This window comes from Aotus nancymaae, unplaced genomic scaffold (assembly GCF_030222135.1).
Source record: "Aotus nancymaae isolate 86718 unplaced genomic scaffold, 86718_ANA_hifiasm-v0.15.2.pri h1tg000018l, whole genome shotgun sequence".
Taxonomy (NCBI): Eukaryota; Metazoa; Chordata; class Mammalia; order Primates; family Aotidae; genus Aotus; species Aotus nancymaae.
The window spans coordinates 15,837,287-15,863,211 of NW_026988430.1; the positions used below are offsets into that span (position 1 = coordinate 15,837,287).

Consider the following 25,925-nt stretch of genomic DNA (forward strand, 5'->3'; position numbering starts at 1 on the left):
CTATCTTTGGCTTCTCTTCATGAAGCAGTTTCAAAATTAAATTTCTAAGCATCCTCGAAGAAGCACAATAAATTGCAAAAAAAAAAAAAATCTTTTTTAGAGAAAGCAACAACCTTTTTTTGTAACACTCTGATGAACAGCAGAAGCTTTCCTCCCTAGTACACTATCTGTAACTCTGCAGGCAGTTAAAAAGACTTCACACAGAAGACTGTGAAACAGAAGAGCAGCAGGCAACAAAGTCCAGGGATTCCAGAACTTAGCTGTCTTTGAAACAACACCTTATATTATTCCAAAGGCCAACAGCTTTAAGATTGCCAACAACTCAAATTATTTATAGGAGATTGATTCATATACTTAACCCAATGTGAGAGGAAATATTTCTAATTATATCCAAACATCTTTAATATGAGGGGAATTAGGCTTGGAGACCTTCAATGCCAAAAGCATGTTTTGCCAAATATGTTTTAAGAAAGAGGAGGAGGTTACGTGTTTTCCATATTTGATCCTATAAAAGTACCCTTGGAATGAGTATGACTTGTCTCTCCTCATAAAGCTTCAAGGTAAGTGTGTGTGAGGACAGGGCTCTGTCTGGGGAACCTAAGGGATGTCTGGCTGCCCACATGCATGCCACACATCCTGGCTCCCACAGTCCCTGGCAGCCCTGCCAGTGAAGCACCAGCTTACTCTGTAGCAATTTTAATTACATGTTGTAGTCTTCCCAGTCATTTCCTGGTTCTCAGTTAAGAATTATTCTATAATTGGGAATTGTTATCATTTAATCAGAAGACATTTGCTTTTTTTGTTGTTGTTTTACAGTTCTGACCCACTTTAAGGTCGCATCTCTAAGGTAAGATTCTGCCTTTTTTCTCATTCCTCACAGAGTGCAAGGAATCTTTTGCAGTGGCTTGGACAGTGGGGCTAGGGGGTTAGGGGAGTGATAAAAAATAATTTCCATTTCATGGTCAATTGTGCTTCTTAGAAAACAGAGAATGACTTTAGAAACTGGTTCTCATTAACTCATATACTTTGCAATATATGAAAATGCTTTCTCAGAGTCTTTGGGAATTTTATTCACAATTTTGTCTATTTCCAGCATTGTAGTTTATCTTTTAAATGACTGCATTACAACATGCAATGCAACATTTCAAAGTGTTACCCAATTATAAAGAAAATTTAAATTTTCTATACTATGCCTTTTCCTCAGCACTATAAATATAAAAAACTATGAGAGATGATGTCTAAATGGATAAATAGAATGGTCTGAATCTTTGCCTCGGAAAAGTTGCTTAAATCTGCATGTTGTTTCACAATCTGTAAAATAAAAATTAATGAATATATATATACACACACACACACACACAAAATATGAAACATGATTGTGAGTATTTTCAGCAAGATGAAGCATTTTAATTATGTTATCTGAGTCAATATAGTTTCAATGGGAAAAATGTGAAAAAAAATGTATACAAATAAGCTTTCCTAGAAAAGGCATCTTTATTATTACAAAGTAGAATAGACATGAAAAGTATTGACAGCATTAGTGAATACTAGTTAATGTGGGAAGAGGTGGATCCAGAAAAGAACAAGTTTTGTGAAATTGTTATCAAAATATTAATAATAAAGCAAGAAAACATAGGTAATACTATTTTATAATAAATATTTGAGAAATGCTAAAGACCAGTGAAGAAGCTGAGTTTATCAAAATTATACAGAGACAACAGAAATTGATGCATAATAGAATATTTTTTAACAATGCAAAACAAAGATCCACGCATTTCTGCTTTCCTTTATATTAGTCTTTGTAACTCCCAAGTTTATAATGAAAATATCTCCATCATGTACACAATAGTTCCTAAATTATAGCAACATATTCCTATCGTTCTTTTAATTCACCAAGCCAGCTTTGAGTCCTTCTCTGTGTCCAGCATGTGTTCTAAGAGGTCTGAAGGATACCATAAAAAGAAGAGTGCTCCCTGCCTGCAAGGTGCTTACAATCCAATTGGGAAGATAAAACTATGAGTGAAAGAACTAGAGATTATCCTGCCACCATCATAGCTTTATGTTCTCTATAAGCCAATGATAGGCAGCTTATAAAGATTAATATACATATGAAACAGAGAAAGCAGCTAAGAGACTGCAATAGGTGAACCAGAAGCAAGTCTCTTCCCAAATGCATAATTAAGTATCTGTCAGCACTGGCACAGAACAAAGAGACTGACATTTTATCCTCAACCAAGCCAGGGAGGTGGTCATACCCAATGCAACACTAAGCACTCAACTGGTCAGTAAATTTTTTAAAAAAGTTTAAAATGTAAACCTAATAATCCAGTTTCTGAAATTCTATAATTTCTTTTCTTCCTCTGCCAGACAGGGTTCTTAACTGGGCTGCCATCAATAACCTGCAGCCATGAGTTCCGACTCAGAGATGGCCATTTTTGGGGAGGCTGCTCCTTTCCTCCGAAAGTCTGAAAAGGAGCGAATTGAAGCTCAGAACAAGCCTTTTGATGCCAAGACATCAGTCTTTGTGGCGGACCCTAAGGAGTCCTTTGTGAAAGCAACAGTGCAGAGCAGGGAAGGGGGGAAGGTGACAGCCAAGACTGAAGGTGGAACTGTGAGTAGAACATCTGGAGCTTATTAGACTCTGCCTCATTTTGGGTTAGGTTAGCAGACACTTTTTTTTTGACCTGGCCTCTCTTGTTTGACTGGACAGACCGTAACAGTGAAAGAGGACCAAGTCTATCCTATGAACCCTCCCAAATATGACAAGATCGAGGACATGGCCATGATGACTCACCTACATGAGCCTGCTGTGCTGTACAACCTCAAAGAACGCTATGCAGCCTGGATGATCTATGTGAGTTCTTTCTCATGGTCTTCTACTCATGAGAGTAGCTAATAGTTTTTGAAAAGTAGTAGATGATTAAGGTCCCCATCAAATAATTCTGTTCCCCTTTTTTCTTGGATGCAGACATACTCAGGCCTGTTCTGTGTCACCGTCAACCCCTACAAGTGGTTGCCGGTGTATAACGCAGAGGTGGTGACAGCCTACCGAGGCAAAAAGCGCCAGGAGGCCCCGCCCCACATCTTCTCCATCTCTGACAACGCCTATCAGTTCATGCTGACTGGTGAGTGGCTCAGAGGGTTTTCATGTGAATTATTTTACCACTCACAATCATAAAACGTTAGAACTAAAAAAGACATTTAGAAAAAAAGACATTTAGAAAAAAATCCAATCCATCACCCAGTTGTTCAGCAGAGGTGACTAAAGCATAGAGAAATATATATTGTCAAAGTTGGTATTAAAACTCAGCTCTCCTGATTGCACCTCCCTGTCTCTACTAGGCCACGCTGTTGCTCCATCCTATTAAATTTGTTTATGGTCTCCTTGCTTGGAAACACACAATTTATTTCATATATTTTAGTAATAAGAGCCAAGATTCAGTAACAACTGAATCATATATTAGCTGAATAGAAGTTAAAAATAGGAGTTCAATCCTTTCAGTGCCTCAGTTTCTTGTTAATTATGAATTAGATACTTTTACAAGTACTGTCATCTCTTTAAGGTCGTCAGAGTACATCTCAGAGATGATATCCTCTGTTTGAATGAAGATGGTGTTTTGGGGCTACATACGTATCAACAGAAATTGTTTCCCCTCTCAGAGAGATTTTATTTTGATTGTGGCATCCTCTCTTACCCTTAATCTTTCTTTAACACAATGGTACACTTTTGGGAAGGCTGATTAAAGTTAGGGCCATAAGACAGTGAATTTTTTCTCTTTGTGAGGTCAATTGACACATTTAGAAATGAAATCTCAATCATGGCTTGATTAACACTATTTCAATCTATTAAATGACAGTCTAAGCCTTTAGCATATTATGCATTTTTCAGCTATATGCATTAATCAGCAGACAGCATACCACTGAAATCTATAGATGACAACTAGGGAATGTATCTAGCTCTGGGGAATACTGCTCTTTATGTTAAACCAATAGCAGGACACACTTACTTTGTGTATTAACGTAAGGAATTTAAGATATGACATCTTATATGTCTCTTTCCCAATTTAAGAGGCTTAAGTATAATAGCATAACTTTACCACAATATATGGAAAAACACCATTGAATACATGACACTTATACTCAAATGCCCTGTTTCCCTATAGAAAGTTTAGTTTGTGAAACCGATACATATGCTGATTGTCTACTGTTTTTCTTCTAGATCGGGAGAATCAGTCTATCTTGATCACGTATGTATTCCTATTCTGAGATCTAGTGGCAGTTTATTCTTACTGGAAAAAATGACAAACCAAAAGAAGAAATTAGTTAATGCTCCCTACTAAATGAACAACTTGAAACTAGATATTGATTTAGCATTATTATAAGGTTTAGTTTGCATTAGAATGTAAAATAATAATGTTCCAAATCACCTTATGTGCTAGTTCAGTCTCAAAAGTTCCACAGAACTTTTCGGTGAGTAGAAAGTATAAAAGGAGCTTGGCTGGAACGCAGTACAGTGCAGTGAGCAGCATACAGCCTTCTAAAGGAACAGCAGTTTGGAACTATTACTAGTGGTTCATTTTTAAGGTCCACTTAGAGAATGTCTATTTCTTCAAAGACCAAACTTGAGCCATGTTTGTAGTCTAAGGAAATAGAACACATGCATGTTTCGTAGAGTTTCCTACTAATTGTTCCATTCGCTACAGAGGTGTTAAGTAGCTGCTTTTTTAGACCCCACAAACCCAGGCCTCGGTACCCAGAAAAAAAGCTGACATATTATAAACACTCAAGAAATATGTGTTAAATTAATAATGACTGACTTTTTTCTACTTCTTGTCAGTGCAAAGCAATATAAATAATATGAGCTATATGTAGGCTGAAAAGAAAGATGTAAAAGGCTCTCTGATAGAGATATAAAGACAAAGGCATGAGGTAGTTGTAGTTTCATTTGTCACAGTGCTTAATTTCTCACGTCTGGTCTTTGACAGTGGAGAATCTGGTGCAGGGAAGACTGTGAACACCAAGCGTGTCATCCAGTACTTTGCAACAATTGCAGTTACTGGGGAGAAGAAGAAGGAAGAAACTACTTCTGGCAAAATGCAGGTGAGTCTGATTGTCACAGTCAGAATGTAGGCTCTGTCGGGACTCTCAGGTAGGAAATTCCCAAGCCCCAGATGCAAGGACTGCTCTTGCCTTTGCAGGGGACTCTGGAAGATCAAATCATCAGTGCCAACCCCCTACTGGAGGCCTTTGGCAATGCCAAGACCGTGAGGAATGACAACTCCTCTCGCTTTGTAAGTGTCCTGATTGCCAAAGGGTCTTCTCTGGCCTTAGATGCCAGAGAAAGCATGTCATAATTATTTCAATGGCATCCCTACCACATGCTTCAAGCTTTGGATATAACATCATCTTTTTTACTTACAAGGGTAAATTCATCAGGATCCACTTCGGTGCCACAGGGAAACTGGCTTCTGCTGATATTGAAACATGTGAGTAACAGGACCCCTAAATAGAATCCAAGAATGACAAATGATGGTTTGGAGGAACACTCTGCAGCTCCTGCTGAACATGGAGCTTGTAAAAGCACCAGTCTGCTGCCAAACATGCTTGTGGTTAATGTCAGTCTTATCTGCAGACTACAGTGTGCTTTACCCTCTCCAGTCATGAGCTAATGCTTCTGTGGGAACTGCCAGAAACTGCTGGGTATGTCCAAAGTATTCCAGCCTCAGAATGATTTCAAATTTTTCTAAGAAAAAATAACACTAGGAGTAAACAAGTTGTCCGGGGATTGAGGATATGTGATTTCTTCCTAGTTTGAGATTTAATACAGTTGCTCTTAATAGTCCCCCTATTATACAGTGACAGGACCCTGCAGAGGGAGTCTCAGGACTCAATTATATTCCTTATGTCAAGGATCTTCTGTTTGAGAAGTGAATGTGTCTTGAGCCAAGCATATTTCACATTTTTCCCAGGAGGTAGGAGGAACTGCAATAGTGTTTGTAGAGATATCATATGTGGTACCTCACAGGAACATTCAGCTGAAATCTCAAGAGGCTAATGAGATTTAGTTAATGATCCCAAGTCCCAAAATCACTCCAGGACACTTTGTAATTTTTCCCTGTAATCTGATGTCTACTATCTGTTGCAGATCTTCTGGAGAAGTCTAGAGTTACTTTCCAGCTAAAGGCTGAAAGAAGCTACCATATTTTTTATCAGATCATGTCTAACAAGAAGCCAGATCTAATTGGTAAGAAATAACTTAAATTCATAGGTTAAAAGTTTGTCACTTTACTATCCTCTAATGTAAAACATATGCCCTGAATTCTGTGACGCAGAAATGCTCCTGATCACCACCAACCCATACGACTATGCCTACGTCAGTCAGGGGGAGATCACAGTGCCCAGCATTGATGACCAAGAAGAGCTGATGGCTACAGATGTAAGTTATACAGGAATTTTAATTTAAAATCCATTATGCATGAGAAAGGCAATAACAGCCGGCTACACGTGTGTAAAGGATACAGTATAAATCCTTTTGTGCCCTAATCTTTGTCTTTTCATTTCTCCTGGTAGAGTGCCATTGACATCCTGGGCTTCACTTCAGATGAAAGAGTGTCCATCTATAAGCTCACAGGGGCTGTGATGCATTATGGGAACATGAAATTCAAACAAAAGCAGCGTGAGGAGCAAGCTGAGCCAGATGGCACCGAAGGTACCAAATGAATCTCCATCTGGGTTTAATGAGAGAATACAGGCAAAAACATCCATTCCAAAACTCAAGTCTCCTTTATAGCTGAGCTCCTGATGGACAAACTCAAATGTACCCACACACAGACTTTCTACAAAGTAATTCACTCAACACTCTGCCCCTGTGAACTGTGGGTCCCAGAGTAGGTAAAGTTGGGTATCTGAATTTTTTCTGCAGTTGCTGACAAGGCAGCCTATCTCCAAAATCTGAACTCTGCAGATCTGCTCAAAGCCCTCTGTTACCCCAGGGTCAAGGTCGGCAATGAGTTTGTCACCAAAGGTCAAACTGTGCAGCAGGTAAGTGCATGACCTCAATGAATCACACACATCCAAGGCCTTCATGACATGTCTTTAATAACAACAACAAACTTTATCTGTGAAGGTGTACAATGCGGTGGGTGCTCTGGCCAAAGCTGTCTATGATAAGATGTTCCTGTGGATGGTCACCCGCATCAACCAGCAGCTGGACACCAAGCAGCCCAGGCAGTACTTCATCGGGGTCTTGGACATTGCTGGCTTTGAGATCTTTGATGTGAGTTAGCAGAAAAATTGTACCAAAAAAAGTTTCCAAAAAGCAGTCTTGTTGCTGCAGTCATACAGCGTGACTGTAGTCACTGATGGAAAGGGTCTATGAAAAATAGCTGCACTATAAACTTAACTGACACATGAAAGAGCACCAAAAGACCATAAAAGGAAATGAACTTTGGAATGACACAGACCTGGATTCAAACTCCTGCTCTGCCCATTACTAGCTGTGTAATAATGGGAATGGTACCTGATTGATCATTGGGCAAATTCAATTAGGCCCTGTAGGTAAAGCACATAGCATTCCAGATCACAGACTCACTTCTGAGATCTTTCTGTTGGTTCAAGATTTCTGAATTTTCAGCCCTTAACACAGTCCCCAGTACTCAGTAAGTGATAAGATAGTGAGGGCAACAATAAGATCAAAGATGGTGGTAGAGAAGACAATGACAAATTAAAAGAGACTTTAAGATTCCTGTTTGCCTAATTAAGAGAAATGAAATGTGTTTAATTATTAAGATAACCTCTGTAATACTCAGTTATTGAGTATATAAATGGCATTGTAAATAAACTCAAATTTGTCTGCCTAAGAAAGAATACCTGCTACACAGCTTAGGAAATAAGGCTACTGAAATCCTCTACCTGACAGCAGTATCACGGATGTGTCTCATCTAGAGGTCGCACTTCTAAACTTTTATCTATGCATGAACTGATTGAAAGTGGATGAAATTTTTTAAACAGAGGCACTTCCAGACATTTCCAAGCCAACGTGGGAAGAAAGGAATAATCTGTCATCAAGCAGGAACAGAAAAAGCAATCCACACTTTTTAATAAGAAAACTAATGACAGGGTACTTGCAAGTTTTTTGAGTTTTTTTTTTTGAAGCAACAGTTTTATTGAGATATAATTAATATACCATATGATTCACCTATTTAAGGTATACAATTCAATGGTTTTTAGTATATTCACAGGTATATGCTATAATAATTTTAGAACATTTCACCCAATAGGAAGTTCCATTTTGTTCTCATTCTGTCCTCCCCCAGGCCATAGAAACACCTAATCTACGTTCCGTCTTTGGATTTGGCTGTTCTGGACATGACATATAATGGAATCGGATAATAGGTGGCCTTTGTGACTGGCTTCTTGCACTTAGCAAATGCTTGCCAGATTCATCCCCCTCACAGAACTCACTGAATAATAAAGCAGGGGAGATGTACTCAAGTTTTGGGAGCAGTTACAAACATTGGCTCTGGCATCAAAATGTTGTGGTTCCTACCATGACTGTTACTACCATAGTTACTTAGCCTCTCTAATAGTGTTTCGTCACCCATGAAATGAGCAAATGATACCATTTACAAAGGCAGCTGTGAGGATTAAATGTAGTAATTTATACAAAGCACTTAGCATAGTGTCTATTGTAGAGTAAATGTTTACCAAATATTAGCTGTTGAATTTTTACTATTAAGGACAACATATAGACCATAATGGCTCAGATCTAGCAAATTTAGCTAGTTTACAACATAATCATAAATCATTAAGAAACCTCTAACCAACGAAAACAAATACTGTAAAAACCAAGCAACTTTTTTTTTTTTTTAACTTTTAAGTTCGGGGTACATGTGCAGGTTTGTTACATAGGTAAACTTGTGCCACTCAGGTATTAAGCCTAGTACCCACTAGTTATTTGTTCTGATCCCCTCCCTGCTCCCACTTTCCACCCTCCAAGAGGCCCCAGTGTGTGTTGTTTCTCTCTATGTGTCCATGTGTTCTCATCATTTAGCTCCCACTTATACGTGAGAACATGCAGTATTTGGTTTTCTGTTCCTGTGTTAGTTTGCTAGGAATAATGGCTTCCAGCTCCAAACAACTTTCTTTATTACATAGGAAAGCATCATTCAGAGCTTGTTTATGAGTGCTGAAGAGATAATTTTAACAAGTATGCTAACAGCAGCAAAAGCTTTATTGCATAGGTATAGGTAGGACAAAAACGATACCATCCTAGGAGGGCAATTTGGCTAACTAAAAAAACTCCTTCAAAGAGAAGATTTCATCATAAATTGAATGCTAATTTGCATTTCCCACTCATTTAGTACAACAGCCTGGAGCAGCTGTGCATCAACTTCACCAACGAGAAACTGCAACAGTTTTTCAACCACCACATGTTCGTGCTGGAGCAGGAGGAGTACAAGAAGGAAGGCATCGAGTGGGAGTTCATTGACTTCGGGATGGACCTGGCTGCCTGCATCGAGCTCATCGAGAAGGTTGGCTTGCTTTTTGCAGACCACAGATCATACTGCTGTACAGTATTTAAGAGAAAATTGTAAAATCTTGATATAGGCAATGGTTAAATAAGGAGAATTCCTTATTTTACTTGTTTTTCACAAGTAGAAGACTTGTGAAAAACATGAGGAGAATTCCTAATTTTGCCAACTCTGAGGTAGATATTCTGGTAAAAGGAGATTAAATTTTTCTATAGAGTCCAGAACTCAACACTTACCACAGTTTGCAATACAAAGTCTTACATTTAAAGTCATCTTTCCTTACAAAAAGTGTACTGACTAGAATATTTTTTACTTATTATTTCTTGGTCATCCTAAAGTCATTATTATTACACACTACCACTGTACTTCAAAGCAGAAGCTTTTAAAATCCAGTGTGCAAAAGACTCACCAACAATGCTTGGTACAATTGCAGGCTTCCCTCATCTCACCCCTAGAAATACTTTCTGGTAAGTGTAGGATGAAACATTGGAATCCTCATTTTGAACAAGTGATTCTGATGCAGCTAATTTGCAACTCAGACGTGGAGAAATATCACTCTAAGGTCTTTGGGGTAAAGACAGAAACTCCACAGGTACATAGCCCTCATCTGTCTTACTCTGTCATATCCCAGAGCTTGAAACAGCATGTGACTCCTGATCAGCACCCAATAAATATTTAAGTTAATGACTTCTGACAAAGGAATAAGTTTTCATTACCTCTGTAGAATTAAAGGGTGAATTTACTCAGATGGGATCATTATTAATGTGACATGTTATTTCTATAAGCAGACAGAAATCAAGTGGCATTTTTTTTTTCATTCTTCCAGCCCATGGGCATCTTCTCCATCCTGGAAGAGGAGTGCATGTTCCCCAAGGCAACAGACACCTCCTTCAAGAACAAGCTGTATGAACAACATCTTGGAAAGTCCAATAACTTCCAGAAGCCCAAGCCTGCCAAAGGCAAGGTTGAGGCCCACTTCTCGCTGGTGCACTATGCCGGCACTGTGGACTACAACATTGCCGGCTGGCTCGACAAGAACAAGGACCCTCTGAATGAGACAGTGGTTGGGCTGTACCAGAAGTCTGCAATGAAGACTCTGGCTTACCTCTTTTCTGGGGCAGCAGCAGCAGAAGCTGGTAATTTTCAGTCAACTTAATCTTTTACCTAAGGTATAAAACATAACCAGAGGTCGGGCACAGTGATTCATGCCTATAATCCCAGCATTTTGGGAGGCCGAGGCAGGTGGATCACCTGAGGTCAGGAGTTCAAGACCAGCCTGGTCAACATGGTGAAACCCCGTCTCTACTAAAAATACAAAAACTAGCTGGGTGTGGTGGCGTGTGCCTACAATCCCAGATACTTGGGAGGCTGAGGGAGGAGAATCAATTGAACCTGGGAGGTGGAGGCTGCAGTGAGCCAAGATCATGACACTGCACTTCAGCCTAGGTAATCAAGAGTGAAACTCTGTCTCAAAAACAAACGAACCAACGAAACCATAACCAGATTTGTCCTATGATTGCTTTCCTTTTCCCCTCAGAGGCTGGTGGCGGTGGAAAGAAAGGTGGTAAGAAGAAGGGTTCTTCTTTCCAGACCGTGTCTGCTCTCTTCAGGGTACAAACTTCATTTTCTTTGTCTAATTAGATTTAAGATATTAAATGTACTTTACTATATGGGGAAAAAGTCTTCCAAAGATTCTAGAACTGGATGTGACTCAAAGAGATAGTTAAGCTGGTAGCGGTAAAACTGAGTTTTAGGGAGCTTGAAGATAGTTTGGAAGAGATACCTCACTATTCAGAAGACATACGAGTCAGGCAAGATGAAAGTGATTTGCAGAAGTCAGTATCAGATGGTGAAATTCAATATGGGGCCTGAAAATGAGGTCATTTAACACTTAAAAGACTCTACTGGGATAGGATTAAGTATACTAAGACTTGCTTGAGGCTTTGGGAGCCTCCAGGTGATTCAGGTACTTAAGGCTATGTTAGTATAGAACCGAAATGAGTATATTTTGAAAGTTGAAGATAGAACAGTGGTGGGAATTGGAGCCTGAGTCAAAAGAAGGAAATAAGAAACTAGATGTGATAATACATAGCACTTAAAAAAAAAATTTACGGCTGAGCATAGTGACTCATGCCTGTAATCCCAGCACTTTGGGAGGCTGAGGTGGGCAGATCACTTAAGGCCAGGAGTTCGAGACTACCCTGGCCAATGTAGTGAAATCCTGTCTCTACCAAAAATACAACACTTAGCTGGGTATGGTGATTTGTGCCTGTAATCCCAGCTACTTGGGAGGTTGAGGCAGGAGAACTGCTTGAACCTGGGAGGCAGAGGTTGCAATGAGCCAATGCATGGCTGCACTCCAGCCTGGGCAACAGAGCAAGACTCTGTCTCAGAAAAAGAAAAAGAAAAAAGTGGGAGATTTAGAGGAAGGCATTCATTAGTAGTAAAATCAGACCATGTATCTAGGCAAAAAGAGAATGGGTAGAGTATTTGCATATATTTAGAATGTCATAGTGAATTTAAAACATATGCTAGGAAATTCAACAGCAGTGAACAGCCACTTCAACAGCTAGAAGAAAACTATGTTTCTAATTCACGAAAACAGAAAACAGGAGGACATACTGGGAATGTAGAAATTCCAGAGCTAACTCTGAAAATTTATATCTGGATACTTTTCATTAGAATTAAACCAATGTCATAGATCACAATAATTATATCTATAAATATGAATGTACAAAACAGTACATTTTTTAAACTATAAACTCACATGGTTCCACAGGAGAATTTGAATAAGTTGATGACCAACTTGAGGAGCACTCATCCCCACTTTGTGCGGTGCATCATCCCCAATGAAACTAAAACTCCTGGTAAGACATTTCTGATACCCAGACAAGCTCCAGAGTGTCTGTGATAGACCATGAAGTATGCCATGTGGATTCATTCTTTTAGGTGCCATGGAGCATGAACTTGTCCTGCACCAGCTGAGGTGTAACGGTGTGCTGGAAGGCATCCGCATCTGTAGGAAAGGATTCCCAAGCAGAATCCTTTATGCAGACTTCAAACAGAGGTCAGACATTTCTGCTGTAAATTAGTTTAAGAAGTTTTTATTACTTTTTAAACATTTTTTCAATGAAAGAATCCTTTGTACCTCCTACTTATATTGAAAAGAATCTCACTTAACAAACTCCATATTGACATAAGAAAAGTCTGAATTCCTTTGGATATTCAGAGGATAAAGGGGTAGATATGATTTCTTGTTTTTATCAGATTACCTAGTGGCTATGTTGTTTCTATAACCAGGCAGGAAGATTTGTTTGTGACAATAGCCATATCATTTTTTTTTTTTGGTCTGGCTTAAACAGATACAAGGTATTAAATGCAAGTGCTATCCCTGAAGGACAATTCATTGATAGCAAGAAGGCTTCTGAGAAGCTCCTTGGGTCCATCGACATTGACCACACCCAGTATAAATTTGGTCACACCAAGGTAATATTCTGTAAATCCTACCTGATGCTGTTCCTGTCCCTTTGAACTTTATGTAAATTTTCTGATCTGAAATTCTTCCCACACACAGGTCTTTTTCAAAGCTGGTCTTCTGGGGCTCCTAGAGGAGATGCGAGATGAAAAGCTGGCCCAGCTGATTACTCGAACCCAGGCCAGGTGCAGAGGGTTCTTGGCAAGAGTGGAGTACCAGAAAATGGTGGAAAGAAGGTATTAATAAGAATTCTTTACTTAACTTCATCATCCCAGGCCTTTTAATTCTGCTTCTTGTTATAATCTGATTTGGACATTTCTGTTCCTATCACAGAGAGTCCATCTTCTGCATCCAGTACAATATCCGTGCCTTCATGAATGTGAAGCACTGGCCCTGGATGAAGTTGTATTTCAAGATCAAGCCCCTCCTTAAGAGTGCAGAGACAGAGAAGGAGATGGCCAACATGAAGGAAGAATTTGAGAAAACCAAAGAAAGCCTTGCAAAGGCTGAGGCCAAGAGAAAAGAGCTGGAAGAAAAAATGGTTGCTCTGATGCAAGAAAAAAATGACCTGCAACTCCAGGTTCAAGCTGTGAGTATCCAGAAGTCATTTCTTGCAATCAGATGCTAAAACTTCAGCTCAGTGGTCACTACGGAAAGGTCTAGATTCCAAATAAATAAGGGACAAGTTATGAATCTTTCATAATCCACAATTCCTTAGAATGTTCTATAAAATTTCACATACAATATTATTAAAAATCACTGTGGTAGGATTCTTTGCTTTCAAGAAGGGAAAAATAAAAGTATTTTTCCTTCTCCTCTGTTGTTTTCCATAGCAGAATGTGAACAGGAAATAAAGTGAGCTTTGCTCCCTAGAGTCTCCCTACTGAAAAATGCAACTAAGAGCTGTGAAAATGAAAAATACTGTCAGTGAAGAGGAAGGAGACTGTGATGAAATTGCATTAACTTGAAATCAATATTCTGAATTTTGCATCTACAATCCCCGAACAACTTTCTGCTCAACTTTATTTTTAGAAACTTTTTAGTACCTGAAAGAGTAAGATTATGGCAAGAATAATGGCAATGCTTTCTGGTAAAGATAATGGCAATGACTTCTATAAATAATGTCTATTTTTATGCAAAGCATGAGAGATAGGGTTGATACTCTCATTCTGATGTCCCAGTAACTATCCAGAGGCTTGGGGAGAAATGTTTGATCAAGAGCCACTGTCTAACCAATTTCTGTGACCTAAATAACAAGACAGTTCAACTGCTGCCACCAAAACTAACAGCAGAAACATTAAAAGTTACCCTCCCAGTTCTCTGAATTCATAAAGGGAACTGACTGGTCCATTGGGCCTTCAGGTGTAGGACACATATTTAGAAAACCTGAAGAATGATTAATTGCAAATAGCTAGGTTGGCACTATGACTTTCTTGTACTTTGTATAGATGAGGGTTTTCCACATTGAGGAGTGGTTCATCATGCCTTCAAGAAACAGGAGAGAATCTCTCCAAGAATACTTCTCTCCTTTGAGGATAGTCTTATCTAACCTCTGTTCAACAGTATTCTATCAACTATCCACTAATAAATATTGGATGAAATTCCAGACAGGGATATAAGTTTAGACAAGAGACACGGTCCTTCCCTCACAGAGTTTATCCCAACTCCTATTTCTTCTCATGAGAAATATGCTTGCTACTTCTCTAAGCATCACCTTTAACATGTTCCATTCCCTTTGGTTCTTCCAGGTGTTCCCTTTAGTTCCAAGCTACTTTGTACTTGATGACATTTCTTCCTTTTAAGGCACTTTTCTGATAGTGCCCCTCTCCCCTAGCAACCTGCTAGAAACCCAAACCTTTTGTCTTTGGTTTTTCATATATTGAATGATCCTGAAAATAACTATTAAATAAGGAAAATTGGCTGATATGAAATGATATACCAACCTATTATATATGTTACAGCAAATATAATTATATCATCATTTCACCAGGAACTGTGACTTAAATTTCTTTTATCTATCACCAGACTCAGAAGTGCCAGTAAATATTTACTGAATGGTAGAAAGCTAATAAAAATTAACCTGAAGCCTTAAAACATAATCTGCTGTTTGGTTTCAAAATATTAATAAAATCTGAAAATGTCTAGGAAATTAAAATCTAAAAGTATCTACTGTCTCTTCTCAGGAAGCTGAGAGCTTGGCTGATGCAGAGGAAAGGTGTGACCAGCTGATCAAAACCAAAATCCAGCTGGAGGCCAAAATCAAAGAGGTGACTGAGAGAGCTGAGGATGAGGAAGAGATCAATGCTGAGCTGACAGCCAAGAAGAGGAAACTGGAGGATGAATGTTCAGAGCTCAAGAAAGACATTGATGACCTTGAGCTGACACTGGCCAAGGTTGAGAAGGAGAAACATGCCACAGAGAACAAGGTATCAATCACATTCTATAATCCTATATTGAGGTTCTGCCACCCAGCTAAGCTGCTTTATAGTAACTAAGCTGCTTTCTTCACCTTTATAGGTGAAAAACCTCACAGAAGAGATGGCCGGTCTGGATGAAACCATCGCTAAGCTGACCAAGGAGAAGAAGGCTCTCCAGGAGGCTCACCAGCAGACCCTGGATGACCTGCAGGCAGAGGAGGACAAAGTCAACACCCTGACCAAAGCTAAAATCAAGCTTGAACAACAAGTGGATGATGTAAGCCTAACACTCTATAAAAACAATTTATTTTGTAACAAATTAAGTAAGCATGAGTTTGTGTTGTTATGATGTAATGAGTACTTATCAAGTGCCTCCTATGAGTAAGGAATATGGAACATCACCCTTCTTATAAGGACTGAGATGTACACACAAGAAATTTTTTAAAATCAATAAAGAAAGTTAACTGTGAATAACAGATATGGTAAAAATAATTGAGAAAAAGGAAAGTTACTGTGTTCACAAAGAAAAGCTATACAAGAAACACCAGTCTTCAGCTGGGCTTGAGAGGCAAGTGGCTATGTGCAGTTACAGAAGAAGGAGAGTGTTCTAAGCAGACAGCATAGCAACAGCAGAGAAGTCATAATGATCGATAAGGTTTCTCTCACAGAAAAAAAGGACACTCAGAATTAGAAATGTGGAAGATAAATTTGGCTTTAAACATGATCTGATATCTAATAGGAAATGCACTGAAAATGTCTTGAGTAAGGGAGGCATTAACAAAGGTTATGGTTTGGAAGTATTAGGCTGGTGTCCATCCCAGCTGGAAAAGTATTGGATTCCAGTGGGGGGGCTGCAGAAGGCATGATGTCTCACTAGTAACTTACTGCAACAATGTGACAAAGAGGTATATTTCACCTTTTAAAGGATGACTATTTCCACTAGGTAAATACCAAAAAGAATAGAATCAGTGAGATAAATCTGCCTAATTCATAGAAAAATAGTTTGCTGATTAGATATAATGTTTAAAAACTATCTGGTGGTCCCATTCTAAGAACTATATTCATGGATTATTAACTTTCAGCTTGAAGGATCTTTGGAACAAGAAAAGAAAATCCGAATGGATCTAGAAAGAGCAAAGAGAAAACTAGAGGGAGACCTAAAATTGGCTCAAGAATCCACAATGGATATAGAAAATGACAAACAACAACTGGATGAAAAGCTTAAAAAGTAAGCAGTTTTAGGACAACAATTTTCTGGGGAAATTACTCTTAATATTTCTGTGACTGACATAAAGTGCTTTCTAATAGAAAAGAGTTTGAAATGAGCAATCTGCAAAGCAAGATTGAAGATGAACAGGCACTCGGTATGCAGCTGCAAAAGAAAATCAAGGAGTTACAAGTACGTTAAATGATTTTCACCAGTCTAATTCAATATTAAAAAGTTACTGACACCAAGAAGTTGAGTTCGTATTAATATTTTTCACCATTTCCAGGCCCGTATCGAGGAGCTGGAGGAGGAAATTGAGGCAGAGCGGGCTTCCCGGGCCAAAGCAGAGAAGCAGCGCTCTGACCTCTCCCGGGAGCTGGAGGAGATCAGCGAGAGGCTAGAAGAAGCCGGTGGGGCCACTTCAGCCCAGATTGAGATGAACAAGAAGCGGGAGGCTGAGTTCCAGAAAATGCGCAGGGACCTGGAGGAGGCCACCCTACAGCATGAAGCCACGGCGGCCACCCTGAGGAAGAAGCACGCAGACAGTGTGGCCGAGCTTGGGGAGCAGATTGACAACCTGCAGCGGGTGAAGCAGAAGCTAGAGAAGGAGAAGAGTGAGATGAAGATGGAGATCGATGACCTTGCTAGTAACATGGAGACTGTCTCCAAATCCAAGGTACGATCAGCACTTCATATTGATTATTTGGCTTTCTGTTTTTCCCTTAAGCACAAATATGATTTGTATCTCAAAAATATCTCATGAACTAAATCAGGTGCCCTTTTCCTCATATCATGGACAGTACAATTTAGTAAAGTAGTTAGATTAACAGGCAATTCAGTGGCAGTATGTTTAGACTATGTATCTTACTAGTATTTCCATCACAATCTAAGACCTTTGCTGGTTTTGTTTGTAAAGATAGTTTTCTCAAAATAAATGAGTACTGCAGCTCCTATGGAATGTTTAGATTACTGAAACTTTCTTTGGTCCAACTTCTTACTAGAGATGCCTTCTACCACTTTTTGAATGCAGGGAAATCTTGAAAAGATGTGCCGCACCCTAGAAGATCAACTGAGTGAACTTAAGAGCAAGGAAGAAGAGCAGCAGCGGCTGATCAATGACCTCACAGCACAGAGAGCACGCCTGCAGACAGAATCAGGTGGGCCATTTACCAGTACTGACCTTGAATGACGAATTCACCCTGCATGGGCAATTTGCTGAAAAATTCTGCATTTAGTTACCTGAGGTCATGTACTACCTCCCTGGTAGATCCCCACTAATATGAACACATTATTGACCACTGGCATGAAACTGCTTTCTTTCATATATAGAGAGAGAAAGACAGAGAAATAGAATCAGGCCTTTTTATTTTTGAACACTTTAAGGAATATTTGGCTTTAATCAAAAAGTTATCAAAAACAAAGTGTATCCTCACAGTATCTCTTTTCACTTTTCAAAATACTTTCCCAAGCTATGAGTTACTTTATTTTCCTCATTAGTCTGTGAAATACTATCCCCATTTTAAAGACAGTGGATTATGGTAGTGATGAAGTGACTTGTCCAAGAATGTTTACTCCAGTCTTTTTCCTGAAGTCTTGCCAATTACTGGTAACTAATACAGATAAGTAGGGAAATATTCAAGACCACAATCCAGCTGAGAAGGATTCAAGATTCATAGATTTTTGATTAGAGAAACTGGAAAGAAAGTCTCTGCATTTACTCCCCCTCCTACTGACTTGTCCAACTGTCTACCAAAGTTCTATCTCCCCAAGTAGAGGTAACAAGATGGAAATTGTTTTATGAATAATTTAGACTATTAAAGTAATAAGCAAGTTAAAGTGGTGGAAAATCACTCTACGTTTTTGGTATTCAAATATTGTTTTCTCTATAACAAAGTTCAAAATAAGTTTTTCATTATTGTTAAAAAGGTGGTCAGTACACTTCATGAAAAAGAAAAATTATATTCTCAAGGAGTCAAAATGTTCCTTGTAGTTTCTCTTCCTCAGTACATGTTTATTCCTCCTAACTCAGTGGTATAAAAAAAAGAGATAATTCTTATTAAATGCCAAAGAGATAAAGTTCAAGATAACTAGTTTAAAAATGGTGTGGAAAAGTTTTCCTACTTTGCTAACATAATGTAGTGTATTTTCTGCATTATGGTGCTTAAAAAATTGAAGACGTGTAAATGCCATTTAGCTTGGAAAGTAATTACTTATCCAGAAACCAATTCATTCTGGGGATGGAAGGCTACTTAATCATTTCTTAATATAAAAATCCTTCCAGAATTTCTTTTGAATGTCACTTCTACTTACAGAAGAAACTGCCCAAAGTCTCTTATTTTCCACAGGATAAATCCTTGGTTTCAACCAACTTTCATTGGAAAGTAAACTAGACAACACTACAGCCTTACATAAAATAAAAAGTAGTGGAATATTTTGTTGGTTTGATTTACGTTTTTTTCACGTTTCTTCATCAATTTTGACTGTGATAAAATAATCTTAAATATCTCTTGAAATCTTATGTGGTGTTCACAAGCATGTAATCTGCCTCAAATTTCTCCATGCTTCTAATTTTTACGTGGATTTGCTTATCAGGGTTAAAGCGGATGTTGGTGGTTTGTTGTCACCCATGCCCTCCATCAAGGAGCGCTCCGCTTCAGCTCCCTTTCCCTGCTCAAGCTTTTATTTTAGAGTTTAATTTCCAAAATAAAGTTGAGTTTTCTGGACCTCGGTCTTTCACAGGTGAATATTCACGGCAGCTAGATGAAAAGGATTCATTAGTTTCACAGCTCTCAAGGGGCAAACAAGCTTTCACGCAACAGATAGAGGAACTGAAAAGGCAACTTGAAGAGGAGATAAAGGTAAACCCCATTTGTTGTTGTCTTCTTGTTATTATTGTTCTTGTAGTTATTTGCTTTTTGCTTAATTTACAGACTTTCTTCTGGTGGCCTATAGGAGATCAGGAATCAAACATCACTTTAAATGTATAAAATTAAGTCCCCAATCTCTATGTTCTCAGGCCAAGAGTGCCCTGGCACATGCCCTGCAGTCCTCCCGCCACGACTGTGACCTGCTGCGGGAACAGTATGAGGAGGAGCAGGAAGCCAAGGCTGAGCTGCAGAGAGCAATGTCCAAGGCCAACAGTGAGGTTGCCCAGTGGAGGACCAAATACGAGACGGATGCCATCCAGCGCACAGAGGAGCTGGAGGAGGCCAAGTATGTTCCAGACTTAGTTAAAATGGAACTATACGGGCAAACAGGTTCCTTGCTATCAAAACATATGAAAAACTAGGGAAAAACATTCTGGGACCATATACAGCCATATTGTTGGAATTAATGTTTTGGTAAATGACTTAGAAGAGATTCTGAGAGGAGTTCTCGATGCAAAATTTATATTGATGTGGGAAAATGTCTTTATGATTAATGGATTAATTAAAAGCCAGCACAAATAAGGGATACAGTTAGACAGAAAAAATCAAGTATATTTCATTTGAATTCAATTTCTCCAACATTTGAGCCCTTAATATATTTGACAGCCTACAAGAATACAAAGATTAGTGCAGTACAGACTCTCCTCTGGGGATTAAAATTATGTGGAGATACAGACATAAAAAATAGTAATTCAAGGTAGATATTAATAATCTATAGAAGAGGAATAAACCAGATAACTGGAAGGGTAAAATGTTAACCTATGCTTGTCATGGATGGCCTTAAAGCCAGACTATGAAGTATGGCAATAACAAAATTGCTTTCAGTATTTGGTGGTAGGATAATGGGAATGAGTTAATATAGAACTGGACCTACAAAACAAGCTTGAGATGCAAAAACTGTGAAATTCACTCTCTTGTACCCACTTTGAAACACCCAATTCAGCTGACAGCCATTCACTTTTATTGTCCATATCTCACTTTTCAGGAAGAAGCTGGCTCAGCGTCTGCAGGATGCTGAGGAACATGTAGAAGCTGTGAACGCCAAATGTGCTTCCCTTGAGAAGACGAAGCAGAGGCTCCAGAATGAAGTTGAGGACCTTATGATTGATGTTGAGAGGACAAACGCTGCCTGTGCTGCCCTGGACAAGAAGCAAAGGAACTTTGATAAGGTATTCTCTCCAGGTTTTGCTTTAGCTTTCAACATGGAATTAACAATAGCCTGCTACCCTCAGTGTGCCCGATCCAAACCATCTGAGGGCTGCTCTCAATAGTTCTTGACCCATCAGCAGCTGTCTGTGGAGAGAGGAAGTGCTCCTGTGGTTTCTATTCTTCTCATTCGTCATTATTTTTTCAGTCCCAGAACACCTCAACTCTGAGAGTTGCCAGAATAGATGGTTTTACTGTCATCAAACTGTCTCCACTAAATTTCTTGTCCATCCCTTGACCTTCAGATCCTGGCAGAATGGAAACAGAAGTATGAAGAAACTCATGCTGAACTGGAAGCTTCTCAAAAGGAGTCCCGCTCCCTCAGCACAGAACTATTCAAGATTAAGAATGCTTATGAGGAATCCTTAGACCAACTTGAAACCTTGAAGCGGGAAAATAAGAATCTGCAACGTGAGTACATTTTACCTTTTCTTTAACATTAAAAGATTTGAAAGAATCTTTCCTCTCTATGAACAAATTTCCATATTTTTTGTTCACCACCAGAGGAGATTTCTGACCTCACTGAACAGATTGCAGAAGGAGGAAAGCGTATCCATGAACTGGAAAAAATAAAGAAGCAAGTTGAGCAAGAAAAGTCTGAAATTCAGGCTGCTTTAGAGGAGGCAGAGGTAAACATTTTATTGCACACTCTAAAATAATTACAAGAGGAATTAGGCTGTATTAAATGCAAAAAATGATGAATCAAGAGAAATGAAAAATAATTTTTACTCCATGTCCTAAGGAAGAGGATGAAGAACTGACCATGAACCATATGTCAGGAACTGGGCTAGACACTGAAAACACAAAGATGAGTAAGTTCAAGGTCCTGCTTTCAAGGATATGATCTACCTAGGGAGACAGAAGCATACAAAACCCACAATAACATTCAATAATTTGTAGAAATTTCTATACCAACAAAATAAAAATGTATGATGGCAGCACAAAAGTAGACACAGTGTGCTAGAGAATAGTAAAAAATGCAAAGGCATGAAAATGACACTCTTGCTTAAATCTTAGTACTGTTTAGAAATCTATTTATAAATAAGGTTTCATGAAGGATAAATAATTCTTATCTCTAGAGTACTACACACTTCCATTACCCTGCTAATGTCACCTCTTGCTGTCATTAAGGCATCTCTTGAACATGAAGAGGGAAAGATCCTGCGCATCCAGCTTGAGTTGAACCAAGTCAAGTCTGAGGTCGATAGGAAAATTGCTGAAAAAGATGAGGAAATTGACCAGCTGAAGAGAAACCACATTAGAGTCGTGGAGTCGATGCAGAGCACACTGGATGCTGAGATCAGGAGCAGGAATGATGCCATCAGGCTCAAGAAGAAGATGGAGGGAGACCTCAATGAAATGGAAATCCAGCTCAACCATGCCAACCGCATGGCTGCTGAGGCCCTGAGGAACTACAGGAACACCCAAGGCATCCTCAAGGTAAATGGGTCCAAGAGATGGTCCCAGGACAATTGGGGTGCCTGTGACCCTGAGGACACGGTGTCTCCATGACAATTTGTTCCACAGGATACCCAGATCCACCTAGATGATGCTCTCCGGGGCCAAGAGGACTTGAAGGAGCAGCTGGCCATGGTGGAGCGCAGAGCCAACCTGTTACAGGCTGAGATTGAGGAGCTGCGGGCCACTCTGGAACAGACAGAGAGGAGCAGGAAAATCGCAGAACAGGAGCTCCTGGATGCCAGTGAGCGTGTCCAGCTCCTCCACACCCAGGTACATGTAATAATAGAATAGTAAATAAATGCAACTGCATGAAAATGATATTCTTGCTGAAATCTTGGCACTATTAAGAAATCTATTTATATGATTTCATGGAGGGTAAAGTTTAAAATATTTTATTTTTTGGTTATCTATAATTTTGTTTATCTGAACTATAACATTCAGAGTTAATTGTCTTTTAAACATATGTCAACTCAGCTAATATGTGAAACAAAGAGGAATATTAATGAATTTATTTAGTTAATTCGTTTATGGGTTAATTAGAACATCAGGCTTCCTAATTTTTCTCCCATATGCCTAATATTTAAATTTCACATTTTAAACAGAATACCAGTCTGATCAACACCAAGAAGAAGCTGGAGACAGACATTTCCCAGATCCAGGGAGAGATGGAGGACATTGTCCAGGAAGCCCGCAATGCAGAAGAGAAGGCCAAGAAGGCCATCACTGATGTGAGTGAAGGGCAACACAGTGATGGTCAAACTTGAATCTTAATGCGTTGTCTTAGCTGTCTTAAACCATTTTGTTTTACTGCTAATTAGGCTGCCATGATGGCTGAGGAGCTGAAGAAGGAACAAGACACCAGCGCCCACCTGGAACGGATGAAGAAGAACCTGGAACAGACAGTGAAGGACCTGCAGCACCGTCTGGATGAGGCTGAGCAGCTGGCGCTGAAGGGCGGGAAGAAGCAGATCCAGAAACTGGAGGCCAGGGTGGGTCTCCTAATCAGCCTGTATTCCTATCTCATTCCAATCCAACACATGATTCTGAACACCTAGCACTGCTAGATGATATGGGGGCATACTGAAATGAGGGAGAGCTATTCCCTCATGCCCAAAAGCTCATAATAAGGAAAACTGGACTAGGGCATTTAAAACTACATATAAAGCAGACTAAAAGAAGTATGTGGGTCATGTAAAGAAGTAGAAATTCATCAAGTGAATGTCCTTAAAATGTCCATCTCCTTGTAGGTTCGTGAACTTGAAGGTGAAGTTGAAAATGAACAGAAGCGCAATGTTGAAGCTGTCAAGGGTCTACGCAAACATGAGAGAAGAGTGAAGGAACTCACTTACCAAGTAAGGAAAATGGCCTGTCTCGGTTTTTAGTCTACATGGGATTAAAAGCCATATGTATAACAAAATGTGGTATTTGTACTTTCTCACTCTTGAAAATATTATTGTAGACTGAGGAAGACCGCAAGAATATTCTCAGGCTCCAGGACCTGGTGGACAAACTGCAAGCAAAGGTGAAAGCCTACAAGAGACAAGCTGAGGAAGCGGTGAGTTCACAACCCCTTGGGGTGACTTTTCTCAGACTAGGCCAGTTTAGTTAAAGCAACAAAAGAAAAGATGAGCAAAATAAGGAAGGATCAAAGGAAAATAAATGACTACATGGAGGTCTGAGACTGAGGTAAAAGCAACCGCCTGACAAGCCAGTGGAAGATGTTCTAGAGATGAGAAAGAACAAATGCAAAGCTTTTGAGTGGAAAAGAGCCTGGCTCAAGAAGCAGACAAATAAGGAGAAAAGCAGCACAGCTGGGGCTAGAGAGCCAGGCAGGAGGCAGCTCGCAGGGTCTTCCAGGCCATGGTAAGAAGTCTAGATTTTATTCTCAGTTCAATAAGGTACTGGGAAGCCAAGAAGGGTTTTAATGTGGGTCAGTCATTATCTATATATAATATATATATAAATTTTCTTTTTCTTGAATCCTACAACAAAAACCTGATCTATGTTTTTTAAAAAGAGTATTCTGGTTACTATGTAAAGAATGGGTTATTGGGAAACACAAGTGGGTGTACAGACACATGTTAGGAAGCTTTTCAGATTGGTTCTGTGGCTTGGATAAGAGCAGTAGTGGAGCAGAGAGAAAGAAGTGAAGTGATTCAGGACGTATTTTGGAGGTAGAAACTCTAAGACTGCTAATAGGTTGCACTTGGGAGATGAAAGAAAGGCAATTAAGAGTAATTTATCAAGTTTATGGTTTGAGTAATCAGGTGGATGATGTAACACTGAGGTGGGGAACAAAGAAGGGAAGAACAGATTTTCAGGGCAAGAAAGGAATAGGAATTCTGTTTTAGATACATAATACCATATATACACAAGTGAACATGTCAAGTAAATAGTTAAATAGAAGATTCTGAAACTCAGAAGTTCTCAGTTACGTTCAAATCAGTAGATTTTTAACACTCTACCTTATTTCATTTCTCTATTCCATGATGCATCTGGAATAATAATCAAATAGTATCAATTTCCTACATATAAACATGCATAGTTACATATCACTAATGAGTTCCTTTGTTCATTGACAGTTTTTATTTTGCCCCTGACATCAAAGGTGAGAGAGAGAAAAAGATGGGGATGGAGAGAAATGAGGGAGGGAGAGAAAACACGTACCTGTGTGCATGCACACACACACACACACACACACACACACACACACACACACACACACACACAACTACTGTCCATACCTCGGACAAATTGCATAATCTTTTTCCAGTTCCTACTTTTCTCATCTGTAAGAGAAAAAGCTGAGTTTTTTTTTTTCAAGCTATACTATTTAGTGATTCTAAGCTTTATGTCTGTTCTAAATTTGAATGCTACATTTTGGAGGTTCTTACTGAGACTTTTAAATAAGAATGATTACCAGAGACTAAACTAGAACTGACCTGCTCAAATTCTCTGCCGTATATTTAAATATAATCAGAGACAGCTCAGACTTTTTTAGGAAACAAACTTCTTGCTTAATTTCTAAGCTTAAGTGGCAATAATTTATACTCACATGGCAATAACTTATATTCAAGCCTAATAGTTTGGTTTAGTATAAATTGCATACTTGCATTCTTAAAAGGTTTGGTTCCATTCTCAGGATTTTGAAAAAATATAAAAAGCTGGACACCTGGCATATTTAGTAGTAGTAGCTCTAGGATGTTCCACCATTCTAAAAGTTCAGATACAAATGTCACTTGTCCTTCCTTTTTAATCTATGAGTTTAAGAAGCTAATGCAAAAAAAAAAAAAAAATTTCAAGAGCATTTCTCTAGGTTTCTTAAAAGATCTGCTAGAATGAACCATTTTTAAGTAATAAGGAAATTCAGGATCCCTTGACCTAAGAATCGAAAAATTCTGAACTTTTTTTCCTCATAAATGCATTTCCATTCACAGGAGGAACAATCCAACGTCAACCTCTCCAAATTCCGCAAGATCCAACACGAGCTGGAGGAGGCCGAGGAACGGGCTGACATTGCTGAGTCCCAGGTCAACAAGTTGCGGGTGAAGAGCCGGGAGGTTCACACAAAAATCATAAGCGAAGAGTAATTTATCCAACTGCTGAAAAGTGACCAAAGACATACACAAAATGTGAACATCTTTGTCACTCCATTTTGTACTTATGACTTTTGGAGATAAAAAATTTATCTGCCAAGAA

At 39.1% G+C, this 25,925-nt stretch overlaps 1 protein-coding gene across 2 annotated transcripts; it reads left to right on the top strand.

Moving 5' to 3' along the window:
* Nucleotides 1-499: 499 nt before the first annotated feature.
* LOC105717718 (myosin-1) lies at nucleotides 500-25,925 on the top strand. Of its 2 annotated transcripts, XM_012453068.2 has the most exons (40): nucleotides 500-560; nucleotides 817-847; nucleotides 2,368-2,611; nucleotides 2,711-2,854; nucleotides 2,969-3,125; nucleotides 4,220-4,247; nucleotides 4,986-5,100; nucleotides 5,199-5,291; nucleotides 5,423-5,486; nucleotides 6,146-6,244; nucleotides 6,333-6,436; nucleotides 6,571-6,709; nucleotides 6,923-7,041; nucleotides 7,127-7,276; nucleotides 9,363-9,533; nucleotides 10,360-10,669; nucleotides 11,071-11,144; nucleotides 12,313-12,400; nucleotides 12,483-12,600; nucleotides 12,896-13,019; nucleotides 13,108-13,244; nucleotides 13,342-13,597; nucleotides 15,192-15,434; nucleotides 15,526-15,702; nucleotides 16,508-16,653; nucleotides 16,734-16,824; nucleotides 16,919-17,308; nucleotides 17,663-17,789; nucleotides 19,372-19,490; nucleotides 19,649-19,845; nucleotides 20,545-20,728; nucleotides 21,011-21,176; nucleotides 21,270-21,394; nucleotides 21,897-22,205; nucleotides 22,293-22,496; nucleotides 22,829-22,954; nucleotides 23,045-23,215; nucleotides 23,474-23,578; nucleotides 23,686-23,781; nucleotides 25,664-25,925. In XM_012453068.2, the coding sequence occupies exons 3-40, from the start codon at nucleotides 2,408-2,410 to the stop codon at nucleotides 25,814-25,816; spliced, it is 5,823 nt and encodes a 1,940-aa protein (XP_012308491.2). In that variant the 5' UTR covers nucleotides 500-560; nucleotides 817-847; nucleotides 2,368-2,407; the 3' UTR covers nucleotides 25,817-25,925. The 2 variants fall into 2 exon arrangements, with proteins under 2 accessions (XP_012308491.2, XP_012308492.2); XM_012453069.2 differs by lacking the exon at nucleotides 500-560 and having other exon boundaries at nucleotides 2,372-2,611.